The sequence below is a fragment of the Chlorocebus sabaeus genome, chromosome 17 (genome assembly GCF_047675955.1).
Source record: "Chlorocebus sabaeus isolate Y175 chromosome 17, mChlSab1.0.hap1, whole genome shotgun sequence".
Lineage (NCBI taxonomy): Eukaryota > Metazoa > Chordata > Mammalia > Primates > Cercopithecidae > Chlorocebus > Chlorocebus sabaeus.
In genome coordinates, this window is record NC_132920.1 from 431,448 (window position 1) to 449,291 (window position 17,844).

At 40.0% G+C, this 17,844-nt stretch overlaps 1 protein-coding gene across 5 annotated transcripts in view; it reads right to left on the minus strand.

Moving 5' to 3' along the window:
- The window catches only part of EXOC2 (exocyst complex component 2), a 204,607-nt gene that overhangs the window by 81,748 nt on the left and 105,015 nt on the right, over positions 1-17,844 (minus strand). For all 5 annotated transcript variants that reach the window (XM_073005611.1, XM_007973874.3, XM_073005610.1 and 2 more), the window contains one exon: positions 4,434-4,559. In XM_073005611.1, coding sequence (XP_072861712.1) covers positions 4,434-4,559 — 126 coding nt within the window. The remainder of the gene's footprint in view (positions 1-4,433; positions 4,560-17,844) is intronic.

Genomic DNA, 17,844 nt, shown 5'->3' on the forward strand with positions numbered 1-17,844 from the left:
AAAATACTATGATTACACTTTTGAATCAAGAAACATCTTTGAGCATATTGGTGCACCCCCTCCACCCCCCACCAAAACTCAAACATGCACTAGGAACAGCCTGAGTCTGCGTGGAAGCTCGCAGCCCACTTGGCTCACACTGGCAGCGGTACGCTCGTCACCAGACACTCCCGCTTTCCTCCTTGCCCTCTGGCAAGGAAGAGCCCCCCCCATCACGGCTGACCAGCAGGCCAGGGCGAGGGACTGGGTGGCCATAGCCTCAGGACTGGGAGGGCTACCGAGAGGAGGTGGCTTTGACTTGTCAGCCTTGTCCTCTGGATAGTATATGTCTCTTCAAAAAGTCATGCCTTCCAACGGCAAAGGCAGGGGCTGCTCTGCAGTCAATTGTGAAATTCCAGCTAATACCAGCCTGTGAGAAATGCCATCATACACCCTAGAAGTGAGAACGCAGGAAAGCTCCAGTCGTCACAAAGAAACATTCAAGCACAATCACACACTAAATAACCCCGCCTACAATCAAGAAATTTAAGAAAAACTAGAAACGTTGAAACCTCTGGCTACACATCATTTAACACAGCTATTGTTGTAACTGGGAAATGAGGGCTTAGACTTCTTGTGGGAAGAATAGGTTCATAGGAATAAAGCAAGTGTAGAAATTCAGGACCCACTACCCATCTCCTCTGTCTCCCCTCTTTCTTTCTACCCCCAGGGCCAGGCCTTCGCCCTGCTCCCTCCCAGCTGCCTCCTGCCCCGCACTCCACTGGGTGGCCACGGCAGGGGCACTGCAGAGTCCACCCTGACCAGTCCACAGCACAGCGATGCCGCGGACCAGGCTCTGACTCCTGCCACCCTGACCAGTCCACAGCACAGCAATGCCGCGGACCAGGCTCTAACTCCTACTCAGCAGCTTCAGGGCCAGGTGGACTCCCACGAGAACTTTTATTCCCTCGGCCAGGCTAACTGCTAGCTTCCTTTCCAAATACCCTCAAGCAAAAGGATTTGCTGTTGTTAGTCCAGTGAAGGAGGGGCAAATTTTATAAACTATCTTAATAAAATTTATGTATATTTATTACTTTATATACTTATAAATTATTAATATATTTATTTATTTATTTATGTAATTATTTTATTAACGATTTAATAATTTAAATAGTTATTTGATCAGGTAATAATGGTTAGAAAATAACACTTGAAAGGTACACAGTGAAAAGTCTACCTCCTGCCCACCACTCCCACATGCCTAGTTCCCAGCCAGAAGAAACCAGTCACTAGTTACTTACGACTCTTTCTGAAATGCTTTGTATCTACACAAGCAAGTAGAAATGTGTCTTTCCCCCTCCCAACTGTTCTTTACACGTTTTTGGTTTTTACACAAATGAAAGCATGCCAAACACACTCTTTTGAAGCTTGGCTTTTTCCATTTAGCAAGATGGATCCTGGAGTTCTTCTGTATTCAAACATAAGGCAAAGGTTTCCTCTTTTTCTCCCCACAGTTACACTGCCTTTCACATTTTGGATGTATCGTAATTTAACAAGTTCCCTTCCAATGGACAAGACTGTCTTTGGTCTTTTGCAATTAAAATTAATGTTTCAACCAATAACTGTATACCTACATCATTTAGCACATGCTCAAGTGTAAGCGTAGAAAACTTCCAGAACAAGAACTGCTGGGACGAAGAGCACCTGGAGTTGTAATTTTGATAGATACTACTGAACTGCCCCCTAAAGGGGTTATGTACACTTCCACCAGTGTGACGTGTGCAAGTAGAGGCCTCATCAATGAACAAACAACATAGAAAACCCAAAACAAAATGATAAGCACTCAGAGTTTTTGCCAACCTCATATCCCATTGCAGTGTTACACTCCCTTTCTTCTTACTATTGTGAGGTGGAGTGTCTGTTCACACGTGTAAGGACCGATGACACTTCCTCTGTGTAGGTTCTAGAGCCTCCTATTTATTTATTAGGCATATTAGCCCTTTGTCTATGCTAGGAGTTGCAGGAAAAAGTTTTAAATTCATTTTCACAGGTGTGAAAGGAATGGTTCTTTACTTAAGGGCACACTGCACACTTTTGTTTGTTTATTCAGACAATATTTACTGAGGATGAACCATGTGCGTATCACGTGGCTCCACTCAAGAGCAAAACTCACTCTGAACAAGGCAGGCTCCTGAATGCTGAACTAGGCAGGCTCTGCCTTCACAGCTCAGGATCCAACAGAACAGTCAGTTAACCAATTGAATACAGCACGATGGTAATCTGAGGTGAACGAGTTTCATCTGGAGACAGCAGTTACGGTCTCTTCTTCCCAACAGTACTTGGTAACGCCTGTTTTCCAGATGGCAGGTGGCAAGACACAGGGCGAGGCCATGGCCGGCTGTGTCAAGGGTCCAATGACAAGGTGAAAAACAGGACAAGAAAATCTAAAAATGGAAGCACTGAAAGATTTGCCTTTGACTGATTTGGATGTCTGTCTCCACCAAATCTCATGTTGAAATGTGATCCCCAATGTTGGAGGAGGGTCATGGGGGTGGGTCCCTCACGAATAGCTTGCTATCCTCGCAGTAATGAGTGAGTTCTCGCTCTGTTAGTCCACACAAGATCCAGTTGTTTCACCCATTTCCCGTGTGCCCTGAGAACACTCTTGTCTCTAATCCTAATGGAATGCCACATAGATTTCTGTTACATCAGGATTAGAGACGCGTTCTGTTGAGAAATAATTCCAAGAACAGTTTTTATATTTTGTTTTCACATTGAAAATCAGCGAGATTTGCTTCAGCCTCACAGAGTGTGCTTATGTGAAATTAAGTGAGCATCAGCAGTGAGCTGCACCTTTTTCCCTAAACGGGAAACGGGTTAAAAGGGCCTGGTGTCTCCATCCTCTCCCTCGCTCCCTCTCCTGCCATGTGACACGCTGGCTCCCCTTTCGCCTTCTGCCATGACTGGAAGCTTCCTGAGGCCTCCCATAGCAGATGCCGGTGCAATGCTTCCTATACAGCCTGCAGAACCGTGAGCCAATAACCTTCTTTCCTTTTTTTTTTTTTGAGATGGAGTCTCGCTCTGTCACCCAGGCTGGAGTGCAGTGGCAAGATCTCGGCTCACTGCAAGCTCCGCCTCCCGGGTTCACGCCATTCTCCTGCCTCAGCCTCCAGAGTAGCTGGGACTACAGGCACCCGCCACCGTGCCCGGCTAGTTTTTTGTATTTTTTTTAGTAGAGACGGGGTTTCACCGTGTTAGCCAGGATGGTCTCGATCTCCTGACCTCGTGATCTGCCCGTCTCGGCCTCCCAAAGTGCTGGGATTACAGGCGTGAGCCACCGCGCCCGGCCCCTCTTTTCTTTACAAACTACCCAGCCTCAGTATTCCTACCCAGCCTCAGTGTTCCTTTACAGCAACACAGACTAACACAGCTTAATACTGCAGCAAATGGATTCTTATATGGTATCTTTCCCAAGAATAACGTTTCAAAAGATCTCAGCTCCTCTGTGCAATTACATTGAACATTATGTAATGTTAGCCGCTGTCCCACAGAATGTAGGAGCAAACAGTTCTGATCTAACATTGTTTATTCTAACGTTCGGTGAGCTGGGAGAGGAACGAGAATCAGATAAGAAGAAGGAATACCAACAGTTATGGAAGCCTTTCATTTAGTACAAATAAATCATCCAACTTTAAGGTGCTCTTATGATGAACATTCATTTATATTAATAAAACCTTAGAAAAATTCCCTACTGCAATGCTTGTAAGAATAAAACATGTTAAACAACTTTAGAGGTATCTGAATTTAATATAATGTAAGATATTTCTGTTAGTGTATTTAGGTTTCTCGTATCTGTTATTGAGATCACAACCGGCTCCTGACTAGTGGCTCTGATTGGGTGCATGAATGCCTGAAAGTCAATCATGTTGTATCTCAAATAGGGAAACGGTAAATATCCACTCCAGAAAGTTCAGAAATGCAACATACTTAAAATTCCAGATGCTTCATCTTAGGAAAAATTATTAACAATTATTTTATGGTTAATTAAGAGCCAATCCCTCTTTCCAAACCAAAGTTTAAATTTCATCAAAAACGGTATGCTGATACTACTTTTGTTGCAAATTCCATCTTAATGCAGTTCTCACAGAATTTTTTTCTGTGGCATTTTTAAAAAATTCAACCACAGAAAGAGTAAAATTAGACTTGAACTAAATATGTTTAATAAACACTGACCTGCACCCAATGACTTAAAAATCAAGTAGCATTTCTTTAAATGTAGTATACACTTTAATTATTAAATTACTGGTAGTTACTATAACAAGCAAAAGAGATGATGGCTGATAATGCTTAGCACTGGTAACAACACAAATTGGGGAACTCGCCAAGAGAGGAACGTTTGAAATTACACGAGTACAAATTTAAAGGACCCAGTGGCAGTAGAGGGAGATACTTACTGTCGTCTCGCCCAGACTGAAAGCTGCTGCCCCTCTTCAGGGACGCCGTCTGACTGAGATGGCCCAACACTGAGGGGCGTGTGCCGTTATCGAGATCCAGCATGGGGCTGTGCAGGCCTGGGCTAGCTGGGGAAGAAAGCAGAGATTTCTGTAGGCTCTATGTATTCTTGCTTAGTTGATTTAATGGACTGCTTCTCTGAGGCTATTTCTTGCTCAATTGCTCCACTCTTAAATAAAGCAGTTATTAAATAAAATTAAAAACTATTTTCTCTAAATAGATTTTAAAAATAATTCTCGGTTCGGCAAAACTGGGTGGTGGTGGGAGGATAAAGCTATAAACACAAAAAGTAGCACGAAAAAATCACATTTTGCAAAACAACTTTTGGCACTAGGAAAGAAAGTAATGGAGTTCGGACTCTTCTGTTCCTTTAAATGTAGCTGACTTACACATTTTTGTAGCATAAATCTCCTCTGACTTCTCCCTTAATGCCACACTTTACATTTAAATCCCCAAATTCCACTATTTGTTTCTTGGACACATGTGATTTCACTCCCTATTGCTATTCTTGACGCCAGTCATCTAGGGTGGATCCTTTTCACCTCACACTTCGTATTCCAGAAGCCAGAACATTCTACTGCTATCAGGAAATTGTCTTTATTGTCTCACACTCAAATACTGCTTTTCTGATTCTCTTCTCAGAGGTCTTCCAGAAAACCGGCAGGATAAAGTCTACCCCAACGTTTTCCAATCCAAATTAGGCTGAGAATTAGGAAACAGTTTTTCTAAAACGGATCACAAAAGCCATTAGGAATAGAATTCCATGTTGCCGAACCAGTTAGTAAGGACATTGGCCTGAAGTGGTAAAATTTACCTTGTTAGTCTACAACACCACTCTAAGCTCTTTAGCTGAGTATTCAAAGAGCTTTAAAATAAACTGAATTCAATGTACATTCACAGAGTATTTACAGTAGTGTGCACAGGACACTTAAATACTTAAATATTCTCCCTACAAAAATGCACCTTACATTTTCCTGCCTTATTTGCTATCCTCTCTATTGGAAAGGCCTCACTCATTTTTTCCCTCTTCATCCATTTAAACCCACATCCTGAAAGACACCACTTGAAACACAGCTATTACACAAGGTCAAGGTCACCTACCTAAAGTGCTACCTATATTTTCTGCCCTCTGACAGCAGTGAGAATGTATATAATTTAATTGACTTCACATTCTACCGTCTGTAGTTCATTAACAGCCACGTATTGCCTGTCTCCACCAAAGACTGCTGTTTTCTCAGGGATGAGAAGTAAATGGATCTCCATGTTCCCCACAGTCACTGGACCTTCCACAAATAACTCCTGCCACATGTAGTAGTGACCGACACTAAAAAATATATTTTTTATTTTATAACTGAATAGAATATTAAAAGCCTATGGATTTGTTTTCAGGTGCTAATATAAAACATATTTACAAATTAAAGTAGTATTTTTGTGCCTCTGATAATGCAAACTATTCAGTAACATTTAACAGGTATTTACTGAGCACCCTCTCACACGCGAGGAACTGCAGGCCCGGGGATAAAGTGATGAATAATATTTAAGGCCCTGCTCTCAAGATGTTTACATTCTGGTGGTAGAGGCAGAAAATAAACCAATAGATAATAAACAACAAAACTATAGCAAAAAACCACTGAGCAGAGGAGGTAAATAGTGACTGTGCGGTGAGAAAAGGCCTGATCTCAGTGAGGCCGCTGGACGCGGCACGATCGCCTCTGTCCGGATCCTCACAGTCTCGCTGGTGGGTCTTCAAAAGAAATTAAATCATTTGAACAAATTTTTTTAGTGCAACAGAAATTTTTTTGAAGACTTACTATGTTTTGGCCACTGTGCTAAATAAATGCTGTGCATACATTTGTATTTTGGAAAATATTACAGCCAAGATAAGAAGACTTATATAACCCATTATGTTACAAAAAAAATGTGATACAGAGTAAAAAAATACAGTGAAGAAAGTATTATTTTTCTAATTGACTTTTTTCATACAGGAATACATTTGTGTGTGGACGTTTTAGTGATTTATGACATTTTCCTTTGAAGTTTATACAGGTATCACTTCTATCAATTGTGGGATTCAGGAAATGAATATCAAAATATGAATTTTCTAACATACTTTAAAGAGAAAAATAAAGGGGCCCAAACTTAGCATCACATTAAAAATACATATAAAAACTTATAATTTATATTAAAATGTACATTTTTAAAGTATAAAAAACGCTTTAAAATTTCACTTACTCTTGAAGGTTTCAGGACTATGAATTTGTGATTAAGAAGGAAAACACTTCCTAGTTTCCTAAAAGTACACATATACCATTTCTGCAAAAATACAATTATTTCAGAAAAAGTTTTCTCCTCATAACTGGTATTTGTATAACTTTAAATTGTTTAATATTAAACCATTTGTAGAGTTTAAATACATCTTGAGTTTTGCAATGGTTAAAAGATTGATATATCTTTTCCTTTAATAACGGAAACTGTATTACTATGCTTTTGTTCTATTAGAAAGGACACCATCGGTTTTCTGGATCAGGAAAAGAAAGGTAACCAAGAAGGAATTTTCCAGTTGGCGCCCTGGCACTACCGTAAGTACGACACAGCAGCAGGCAGCTGGAACAGCACATGCCCCTCAGGACTAACCAGCATCTGGAATACCTTTGGAAGATGTATTTTTGCTGAGTGTCCAGAAGGTAGCGCTTCACAGCTGCACACAAATGCATCATATGCCCCGTCAACTAAACAGTGGGCACCAGCTCAGAAACGTATTTCTCTCCCTAACACTGGCATTTTTCTTACTGTCAAAAAATGATCTCAGAAAGAGTTATTTTATAGAGAATTAAAAAGCTTATGCTTTGAAAAGTAATACAAACGTTTTAAATATCAGCTGTCACAATTTATTTATGACCAAGTGTCCAAAAAAAAAGCTCGATAATTCTGACACTCGTCTTAAATTACATGACTTAATATTTCTAACTCACAAAATTATTACAAATATGAACTGGTTTCATGGTAAGCATCTCTATTAAAAACAGAAAAAAACATAGTTTCTATAAAATATTAAATCAGCAAAAGGCTTTAAATATTTCACGTATCAGTCCATTTTGTCTTGTTTCACCTACAATATGATAGCAATATCTCATTAAAAAAACTACACACACTACCTAAAGCATATGGTGGTCAGGTGCAGTTTTTTTTTTGTTTTTTTTTTTTGAGATGAAGTGTCGCTCTGTTGCCCAAGCTGGAGTGTAGTGGCATGATCTTGGCTCACTGCAACCTCCAACTCCCGGGTACAAGTGATTCTCCTGCCTCAGCCTCCCAAATAGCTGGGACTACAGGCATGCGCCACCACGCCCGGCTCATTTTTGTATTTTTAGTAGAGACAGGGTTTCACTATGTTGGCCAGGCTGGTCTTGAACTCCTGACCTTGTGATCTGCCCACGTCAGCCTCCCCAAGTGCTGGGACTACAGGTGTGAGCCACCGTGCCTGGCCCTGGGTGCAGTTTTTAACATCCCATAACAACATAAAATTGCGCTTGACTCTGCCCTTTTCAAACTAATGCTGTATTGATAGGAGTTTTGAGAGGTTACTTGTTTTCTTGGCAGTAAATTTTCTCTAGAAATTAACTGTTGCTAGAATTTTTTTTTTCTGGATGAAAAATTTTAAAAAGGCTTTTTTCAAGTAGGAAATTATTACCTTTGGCCCTGCTGAAAAGGTGATAACTATATTTTCATTTGGGCCAATACTACCAAATTGTTCCCCAAGTTTGAAATTGAGGCAGGGACTAATTGTATTGAGAATTTTCATGGTCATGCAGTTGGTATCAGGTTCTGTAGCAGCTCACGGAGCCGCTGACCTATCCTGTAAAATATACCTGTAAAGATTAGGGCTTCATACTATGCAATTTTAAAAGTCTTTTTAGCTATAAAATTCTGACTCTATGACTCATTTAAATCAGAAACCTTAAATCGCCACCGAAAACAACACAGACAAGACAATGATTCTGATCACTATTGGTACAATTTAGGACCCCGATCAGTGGTGGTATCATTTTAAATGTATAAAAAGTTTGCCTCTACACATAGAGCAAGTGTGAAAATTATGTCTTAAAATGGAAATTACATCCCCAAAATACTAAAAGCAATAAAAAAGTAACAGTGTGGCCGGGCGCAGTGACTCATGCCTATAATCCCAGCACTTTGGGAGGCCAAGGCGGGCGGATCACTTGAGGTCAGGAGTTCGAGACCAGCCTGACCAACATGGTGAAACTCCGTCTCTACTAAAAATACAAAGAGACTGGCCGGCGTGGTGGCACATGCCTGTAGTCCCAGCTACTCGGGAGGCTGAGGCAGGAGCATTGCTTGAACCTGGGAGACAGAGACTGCAGTATGCCCAGATCACCTCACTGCACTCCAGCCTGTGAGACTCTGTCTCAAAAAAAAAAAAAAAAAAAAAAAGAACAGTGAAAACTGTAACAGAATTTAATAATATTTGTTACAGACTTCAGTCTGGCTATTTTAAAGATAGTGACAGTAATAAACGCACTCAAATGAGTAAGTACTTGTAAGATCAAAAACATGTGGTTGTAATCTCTCAACGAGGAGTAACTACAGCTTACTCTGAATACAAAATCGCAAACAGGCACATCACCCTGTGGCATGGGAAACCATCACTGTAGTATTTCTAATTACAAAATTGTAATGTGATGTTTGCAGGAAAAATTATACAAAACAAAATTCTGGAAATAAATATTCTTAGGATCTAGCTATATCTTTTAACTTCCCCACACTAGTATTTGAGTTATTATTTTGTCAATTTATCAAAGAAAAGATACACATGTTATGACAGATGGTCTGAAATTAGTATCTTGGAAGCAAAAAATAAAACCCTTTAACCACTTACCATTAAAAAAAGACACAACGAAGATTTTAACTACTGGAAGTCAAAAGTTAGTATTTTATTTTTCCAGTTAAATAATGCTTCTATAACATATGCTTGCAACATCCTCAAAATCCTTTTTCTAATTTTAAGTATGCAGATACATTTAACAAATTATAAACTAACATAAAATGGAAAAAAATACCTCTGGAAATTTTAACAAGAGAAAAATACTTGGAAAATTTGTTTTCAGAAGTTGCAGAAATAATTTTCTTCAGAACACTAATGAAACAATCCTAGTCACTTCACTAGAAGTGTAAAAATAATCAAAAATTTAAAATTTATTACTTTTCTAAAAGAAAGTAAACAATCTTTGACAATTTGCCGTGAACAAGTTGAAACAGCTGCTATTTTTTCCAACAACTGTGAAATTTCTACCATAGTAAGACTTCAGTTTTATCTTAAACTATAGATCTGAAAAAATCTTCCAGAAAGCTCAGAAACTTAAAGGTTTATATTAAAACTCTAAAAATCCTACAACACTGCAAAAAACTGATAAGGACTTTAAGAAGACTCTATGGAAAATGCTTATTATACCTAGAATTCTGTAGGACTTCCAGGAAACCTTATCAGTCAAATCCTTTCCACTCAAAGCTGTGCAAGTCTTTCTGATTTTAAATAGTATTTTTTTAAAACACACTCTATACCACATAAAGGGCAGAAGAGACCCTTCTTAAGGGAAGCCTGCAGAGGCGGAGCCAGGTGAATAAGATTACTGTATTTTCTCATCCTTCATGCCTACTACAGCAAGTTTTCTCACAGTCTACAACAGTGTGGGGAACACTGATTTGCAGCCTCAGACTCTCAGAAGGGTGGCCGACTTCCTCACGGCCCTTAAACACCTTTGAACACATTTTCCTGTGCACAGCGGGCCCTTGTCCTGCACAGCGGCCCGACCACCCACTGTTGCTTGTTGACCAAACACGGGCCGGGAGCCTCCACAGACACAGGCGGGATGGGATTCCTTTCAAGCACACCACACACAGGAATTTCAATGCCAAAGCTGGGGGTGGGGGTGGGGAGGGCGTATCAAGGCAGATTACAAATTCCTCACGAATTAGACCTGTGTCAACAGATAAAAATGCTTTTTGATCTTCTGATTATACATGTATACATATATATGTATATATATAACATTTTAAAAATTCTGACAGGGGCATTTCCTTAATTTAAAGAGAATCATTGAATCCAAATTAAACAAAGGGAGGCACAGTTAAGAAGCCCCTGTTAACTCACTCACTCAGGACTGTCCTCCACAGGCTCCAGGCAGCATTTCGGATGTGCATTTCCATATCATTCAAAGCAAGAGTTCAAAAAAGGAAAAATGTAAATTAAAAGCAAAACTACAGGTATAAACTTTGAAGAAGCATTTATTAGCAACCATTGGCTAGTTACGCAAGAATCATATATTTGTAATAAGTAAGCTAGATAACTGAATAATCAAAACGAAATGTATGCTTTTGTTAAAGTCATATGTCTTTTAGTAGTTTCATATAGATTTACATGCAGAAAAATGCTTAGAATATATAAATAAAGGAATTACAAAACTGACAGAATACAGAACAAAAATACTCATAATAATCAGTATTTTTAAATTACCAAGCAAAGTTAGTATTCAATGTGTGTTTGACATTCATCATCAAACATTTTTTTCTGTGAAGGACGGGGACAAGTTTAGACATGAAATGACTTCCGGCTGCCAGAAGGTCCCCGTCCAGGTGCACAGTAAGCCAGGGCAGCAGAAAAGAACCAGCTGCTACAATCACAAATTGAAAAGGTCCTTTTCACATGGCCTTTTTGGCCTGTCTGATCTAAAAAAGATAGATTATTCATTGTAAGGTGAACAGAATCTACTATAAAACAGGAGAAACAGAAAAAAGAGACTTTAATCCAACTTTTTCCTGAGATATTCAACAGCTGTTACTTTACTACACGGGGATCTACAAATGAGTGCTATGCTATTCCAAAAGAAATCCAATTCTCAAATCCCAGGTTACTGACTTAAAAAAAAAACTGCTTAATTATTACAAGTATTAATTATTAGTCTTAATTTTAATTTGGAAGATAAATTGCTTTCAAATTAGAGTTTAAATCAAATCATTATGTAAAATGATTATGTAAACACTTGCTGGTCTGCACTCTGGTCATTACAACTGTTTACACAAACTTATGCTATTCACAAATAACAACAGCTTCTAATGATACGCGTCTATTCACAAATAACAGTAACAGTTTCTAATGATATGCGTTTCAAGTCTAAGTTGTGGCATATTAAATATTACCTGGGTTTTTTTCTTTCTCTGAAACAGTGACAAAAGGAAAAGGAAAGTCAGAGCACTGGCTTGCTGGAGGGAAGACCATTTTGATTGCAATCATAAACCGGTACTCTTCTTCCACTTCCCTCTCCTGAATCTACTTTCTCACTGTGTGCATATACACTGTAGACAGAGTATAGCTTATACATCTTAAAGCAGGTAAATAAAACCCCACTAAGCATTTCATCTTCTGAAGACAATTTTGAAAAGCTCTGTCATCGCAGCATGCAAACGAACAAGTGCACGGCAGAAGTCTCCCCTGGAGGTCCGTCCACTGGCAGCTGCACACAGCTCACAAAGACACCACCCAAGCGCTGAGCTGCAGGGAGGGAAGATGGACAGAAACCAGCATCTCGTATCTGTACTTGCTGCAGTTGTGCCTTTCCTTTTTTTAAACCAACCTCTCTCATCCTGGGTTCATGCTGTGATAAATATTCAGGAGAGAAACAATTTTTTAGATCTCTAGAAAACTGACTCCATAAAAAAAGAAGCTTCCTAACGTATAACTTCATTGTAACTTTAAAATTAAAATTATAATTTTGTTAAAAGATTTAGCATATATACAACAATACACTTATACTGACTTTTTAACTATGAACATATTTGTATGGTTCCATAGAAAATTCAATGAATCTGCTAATGGTTTCCTAACGGAGATTCTAATTTAATGTCACATACAGGAATATGCGAAGTTTAATTATACTATGTAAATTCAAAATCATAAATTGTAATAATATGATTTATGCACGTATGTTATGAGCTTGTGTTGAAAATACAGACTGTGTGTACCTTAAGGTTCTTGGAGTAACATAAATGTTTTTATTTCTTTCAGCAAGTAATTAATACTCCAGTGAGTGTTAGAAGTTACTAAGAGGGTAGATACTTAGCACAGCCTGTTCTTCAGTTTTCTTTCTGTAGTATCAATACTTAGCACAGCCTGTTCTTCAGTTTTCTTTCTGTAGTATCACAGCCCCACCACTGTGATAACTCAGACCGCTCAAGATGGGACATACCATGTCCACATTTATCAGAGAGAACCTGAGCCAGGTACAAATGTCTTTTCCTCTGCTCTGTGTCTGTTCTGGAGAACGTACTGCTTACCTAACACTCTGGCTCATATTCTAAATGTTGCCTATTGAACCCTAATTCTAATTATGTCCTTTTGAGAAGTTCTAATTAAGTACCTCTCTGAAAGAAGGGAACGCTTACTCTGAGTTGCCTGATGCCTTTTCCCTTATCAGACATAGCCAGCATATATTTTAACTCACATTCAGAACAAAGAAAAAAACACCTTTGAAGACCACCTTTAAAAATCCTGTTTGTGAATGTCAGTAGGGGGTTAACCAAAGGCTTTTCCTGGCAGGAAACCTCTGAAGACTCAGACTAATTTTGGACCTATTTCACAGGAATTCTAAGAGACGGGTGACACTCTTATAAGGTTGTAAAAGTTTAACATGTACAACAATTCAGAACACAAGGCTGCTTTGAACACAGGGGAAGAGAAGCAACATGGTTAACCTGTTCAGCCCGGAAAAACACAATAAACTCTTCCATCAGTATTCCAAAGGTTTCAAGATGAGTTTTTAACATTAACCTTAGTTTGCTCTTGTTTCTCCCATCTTTTTTCACCCTTAGAAAAACCTAAAAGATGCTATTTGGGCTACAGAGTTGCCCAGATATGATGGGCAGAGGCATGTGGAGCGTCTGGAGGTCAAGGCCCAGGGGTGTAAGGTGCGAGGGTAAGCTCCCGTCCTGTCTTCGTGCCACGCTCCGAAGGGCACCGTCTGCTGGCACCGGTGTATGTTGTCACTACAAAAACGAGTCCAGAGAACGATCTAACGCAGGTCTCACAGGAATATCGACCGCACGGCAAACTCTGCCACCAAATGCCTCATCTACAAAAGGATCTTTCTTGGAAAAAGGGAGCTTTGTATGTAGGACCTGCTGTCTCTGAAAATCTGCCACCATCTTTGCTCATAAAATTTTCTCCGAATACCACAGGGCTACATACAACTAACTTTTCTTTTTTTCCCAAACCACCAAAGTGAAAAGTAAAAGTCTTTGCTTTAAAAAAGCGGACTGAAAAAAATATCTATATGTTAGATTTCTTAGATTCATGCACAAAGACCACATTTACTTTAAAAAGACATCAAGAATTATTTTTCTGTTTAAAATATTTATAGTCTACCCATTTAAAACTGCATTTCATTTCACAAAGCTATTCTTGTTCTTATCCATTGTTCTGCTGGTGGATTTACTTAAACAAGTTTACAGTGTTAGTAGTCTAAGTACTGACATTATAATACAGGAACTACTTAAAACTTGCTTTCTTTATATTGGAATGTAGTAAGCTTTCATTTTAAAAGCTGGCTCCTGAGAAAACCCGCATAAAAACAACGTAGTTTTACAACAAAGTACCAGATAAAATGTAGGCAGTCCTTTTATGGCAAATCATTTCTAAGCTATGTCTTACTTTAGTAATTGCCTTTTCAAATGCTCCAGCGTTCAGGGGACAGCTATAATCAATTCAAGGAAACAGCAGGTGCCACGCAAACAAGTACTCTGTTACCAAGCACTGGGCATCAGAAAAGAACCAGACACACTCCCATCAAGAGAGAGGTTGGCATCCGCTGCAGGCTGCTGGCTCTGCAACTTTACATCCAACTTATTTGCCATGAGTTCCTCTGGCTCTGATGGGGGCACGGTGGGCCTTCCCAGGACGGCCTTGCATTTCCCAGGATCTCTCCTGGGGTACTGGATGCTCTCTCACTCATCTCCATTTTCTTAACTTGCTCATTCTCAGAGCATTTATTTACACTGCGTATATAATTTTAGGAGTGAGTGATGAGGTCTACGTAAAATTTCCTTAATAGAATTCACTTATGTATAGCAAAATAGCATAAAAGTAATAAAGACCAGAAGCACTTCATTTAGCTTGGCTAGTTTCAGGCGCAGCTCTTCACGAGTCCCCAAGTACCAGCCAGCTTTCCCTCGCCAGGGGAATGCTCCTCGGCTCTGACTCCAGTGAGAAATCCTGCTCGAGGCAGTATTTGCTCCAACAACGAAACAGAGGGAGGCGTTCAGTCACCTATTTCCCTAAAACTCACCGGTCTGGAGGGAGTGTGATCAGGTGAGAGGGGGAGATCTGGACACTCACTAGTCCCATCCCTAGGACGAGGGTCTGTCCCGAGGCTTCTATGAGACACCTTTTGTCACACGCGAAATAGATCTCAAGTCACCCACAAAACGACAGTTTCCCAGATTTCTTCCCCATCTAAAATGTCACAATTATGAGAGGATGCTCAAAAGAAATTCCAAATAATATTTAGTAGGCCTTCCCCCGTATTACCTTACATTTATGTTACATATAATTAGGACAATGATAAAATATCCACCAAGGGTCCCTCGTCAACAACAGTTGTACATTACATAAAAGAAAATTTGTGTGTATTCCCAGCAAATGTATAATTCAGGCAAATATTTTATATAAACACATGCACACACATACATACATAGATACAATGACATTACCTGTAGATGTAAATGTAGATATGTGGGTTTTTTTGTTTTTTTTTTTGAGACAGAGTCTCGCTCGGTCGCCCAGGCTGGAGTACAGTGGCCGGATCTCGGCTCACTGCAAGCTCCGCCTCCCGGGTTCACGCCATTCTCCTGCCTCAGCCTCCCGAGTAGCTGGGACTACGGGGGCCCGCCATCACGCCCGGCTAGTTTTTTCTATTTTTAGTAGAGACGGGGTTTCACTGTGTTAGCCAGGATGGCCTCGATCTCCTGACCTCGTGATCCGCCCGCCTCGGCCTCCCAAAGTGCTGGGATTACAGGCGTGAGCCACCGCACCCGGCTGTAGATATGTGTATATTAAAGTTAACATGTGTTCAATGACATACGCATATAAAAATGATAACAAACAGAAAAATACCGAAGTGCAAACTGGCCAAAGCACACTCTATTTCACTAATGGCAAATTCTCCTTCCATTCGAGGAAACATTCTGTCTGCATCTAGGCCTCATCTCACTTCCCATTTGCCTACGCACTGAGTATCAGCTCAAAGGCAATGGTATTGATGCACTCGGAAAGATACCGAAGAAATGAAACTTTCTGAATTTGAAATTGGAGAATTTCATATTTTGAGTAATGGTCATGGTGTTTTGGCTACAGTTTTTAAAAAGAATCCTTATTTCTAAGAATTATATACTGAATTAATTATGGATAAAATGCTGTGATCTGTTTTAGAATAATCCAGAGTGAGGAAGGGGAGAGAAGCAGGTAAGACTGGCTATGAGTTGGTAACTGCTGAAGTCAGGGTGAGTACGTGGGGTATTGTTACATTATCCTTTCTGCTTTTAAATATATGTGGGATTTTCCAAAATTTAATAGTGAAAATCACTTCTGACCTAAGTTCAAAAAACCACCCCAATTTTCCAGTTAAAAGACTCTCATGTGCTAGAATTACCTACATTTAGATTAGCAGTGTTTACTGACAATGACAGAGGGAACAGTTAAGCATGTTCTGAATGTCAAAAGAAAAAATAAAATGTGAATTTAAGACATTTATATTGTACTGACATTAAAATTGTAAAGTTTAAAGAGTTGTAAGGAATTGTTTCTCCTTTTCTTTTTTTTTGAGATGGGAGTCTTGCTCTGTTGCCCAGGCTGGAGTGTAGTGGTATGATCCTGGCTCACCATAACCTCTGCCTCCTGGGTTCAAGTGATTCTCCTGCCTCAGCCTCCTGAGTAGCTGGGACTATAGGCACGTGCCACCATGCCTGGCTAATTTTTGTATTTTCAGTAGAGATGGGGTTTCCCTACGTTGGCCAGGCTGGTCTCAAACTCCTGACCTTGTGATCCACCTGCCTCGGCCTACCAAAGTGTTGGGATTACAGGCGTGAGCCACGGCACCGGCCCTCCACTTTCTAATGAAAAGATGAAGTAAAGCAAGTAACCTGAGGCACTGCTCCCATTTCATGCACATTCTTTCGATTATTTCCCAAGTGATGAACAAGGTACACAACAAGCTTGCTCAGAGTAAGTGAATTACACAAAAGCTTCTGTCACCTTTTCTTTTTCCAAAATGCTGACTTCAAGCAATTTAGAATGAATATATATAGCAGTACATTAAGACATCAGGCAAGGGAAGATGAAGGCGTGTTTCCCTCTACCTCTGAGAAAGATTCAGACCTTTGGTGACGGATATTTAGGTAAAGAAATGACAAGATAGATGAAATTTTCTGGAATTTTTCCAATTATGTTGTCTTCATAAATTACACACATATTCCAGAAATTCAAATATTTTCATACCAAATTATGTATTCAGATTAAGTAGGAAAATCCTCGGTCAGACCACACATCCTACCTGTACCCAGTGAATATGGTGACTGCATTCATCACCGCCTTTGCTGGAGGGCAGTGACATTTGTTGGGCACCTGAAAGTGTCTGGAACGCTTCTCAGTGCCTATCTAGGGAAGTGACTGTCGTCGTTTAGGTTCAACTGAGATTTCACCTCCTCTAGGAGACTTCCCTGGACTTCCCTCAACCAGACCGCACCCTCCTGTCACACAAATTTTCATAAATTCTGTACTCCCCACTTCCTCACACTTTTCACTATCCCGACCGAATACATGCCTACGTGATTTTTTAGGTGGTGTGTTTCTCACTAGACGACGAGCTCCAAGAGGCCAGCTCGCACTGCACTTCCTGCTCCAGGCATGGCACCCAGCGCCCTGGTGATCAGCCCTGGCTGCACCTGAACCACCCAGGAGCTTGAAAATGCCTACGCCTGGGCTCCAGCCACAGGGACTAGAATGTGCTTGGCACGGAGAGAAGAGGCAAGGCCAGGAATTGAGAATTGGTTGTTAAAAGGCCCCAGTGGACTCTGATGGGTCCTTAAGGTTGCGAGCTCTGCCGAACAGAGTAGACTCAAAAATTATTAGTGGAATCAACACAGAAATAAATATGTAAGGTTCTCTAAATATTCCCAAAGACTACAGACTGTGTGTAACATTTGCTGTCATTTTCACTTGCTAAAAAATATAAAATAATTAACAACATTAATGGGGATGTTGACATGGGCTTCAGCAGAGATATTTGGGTT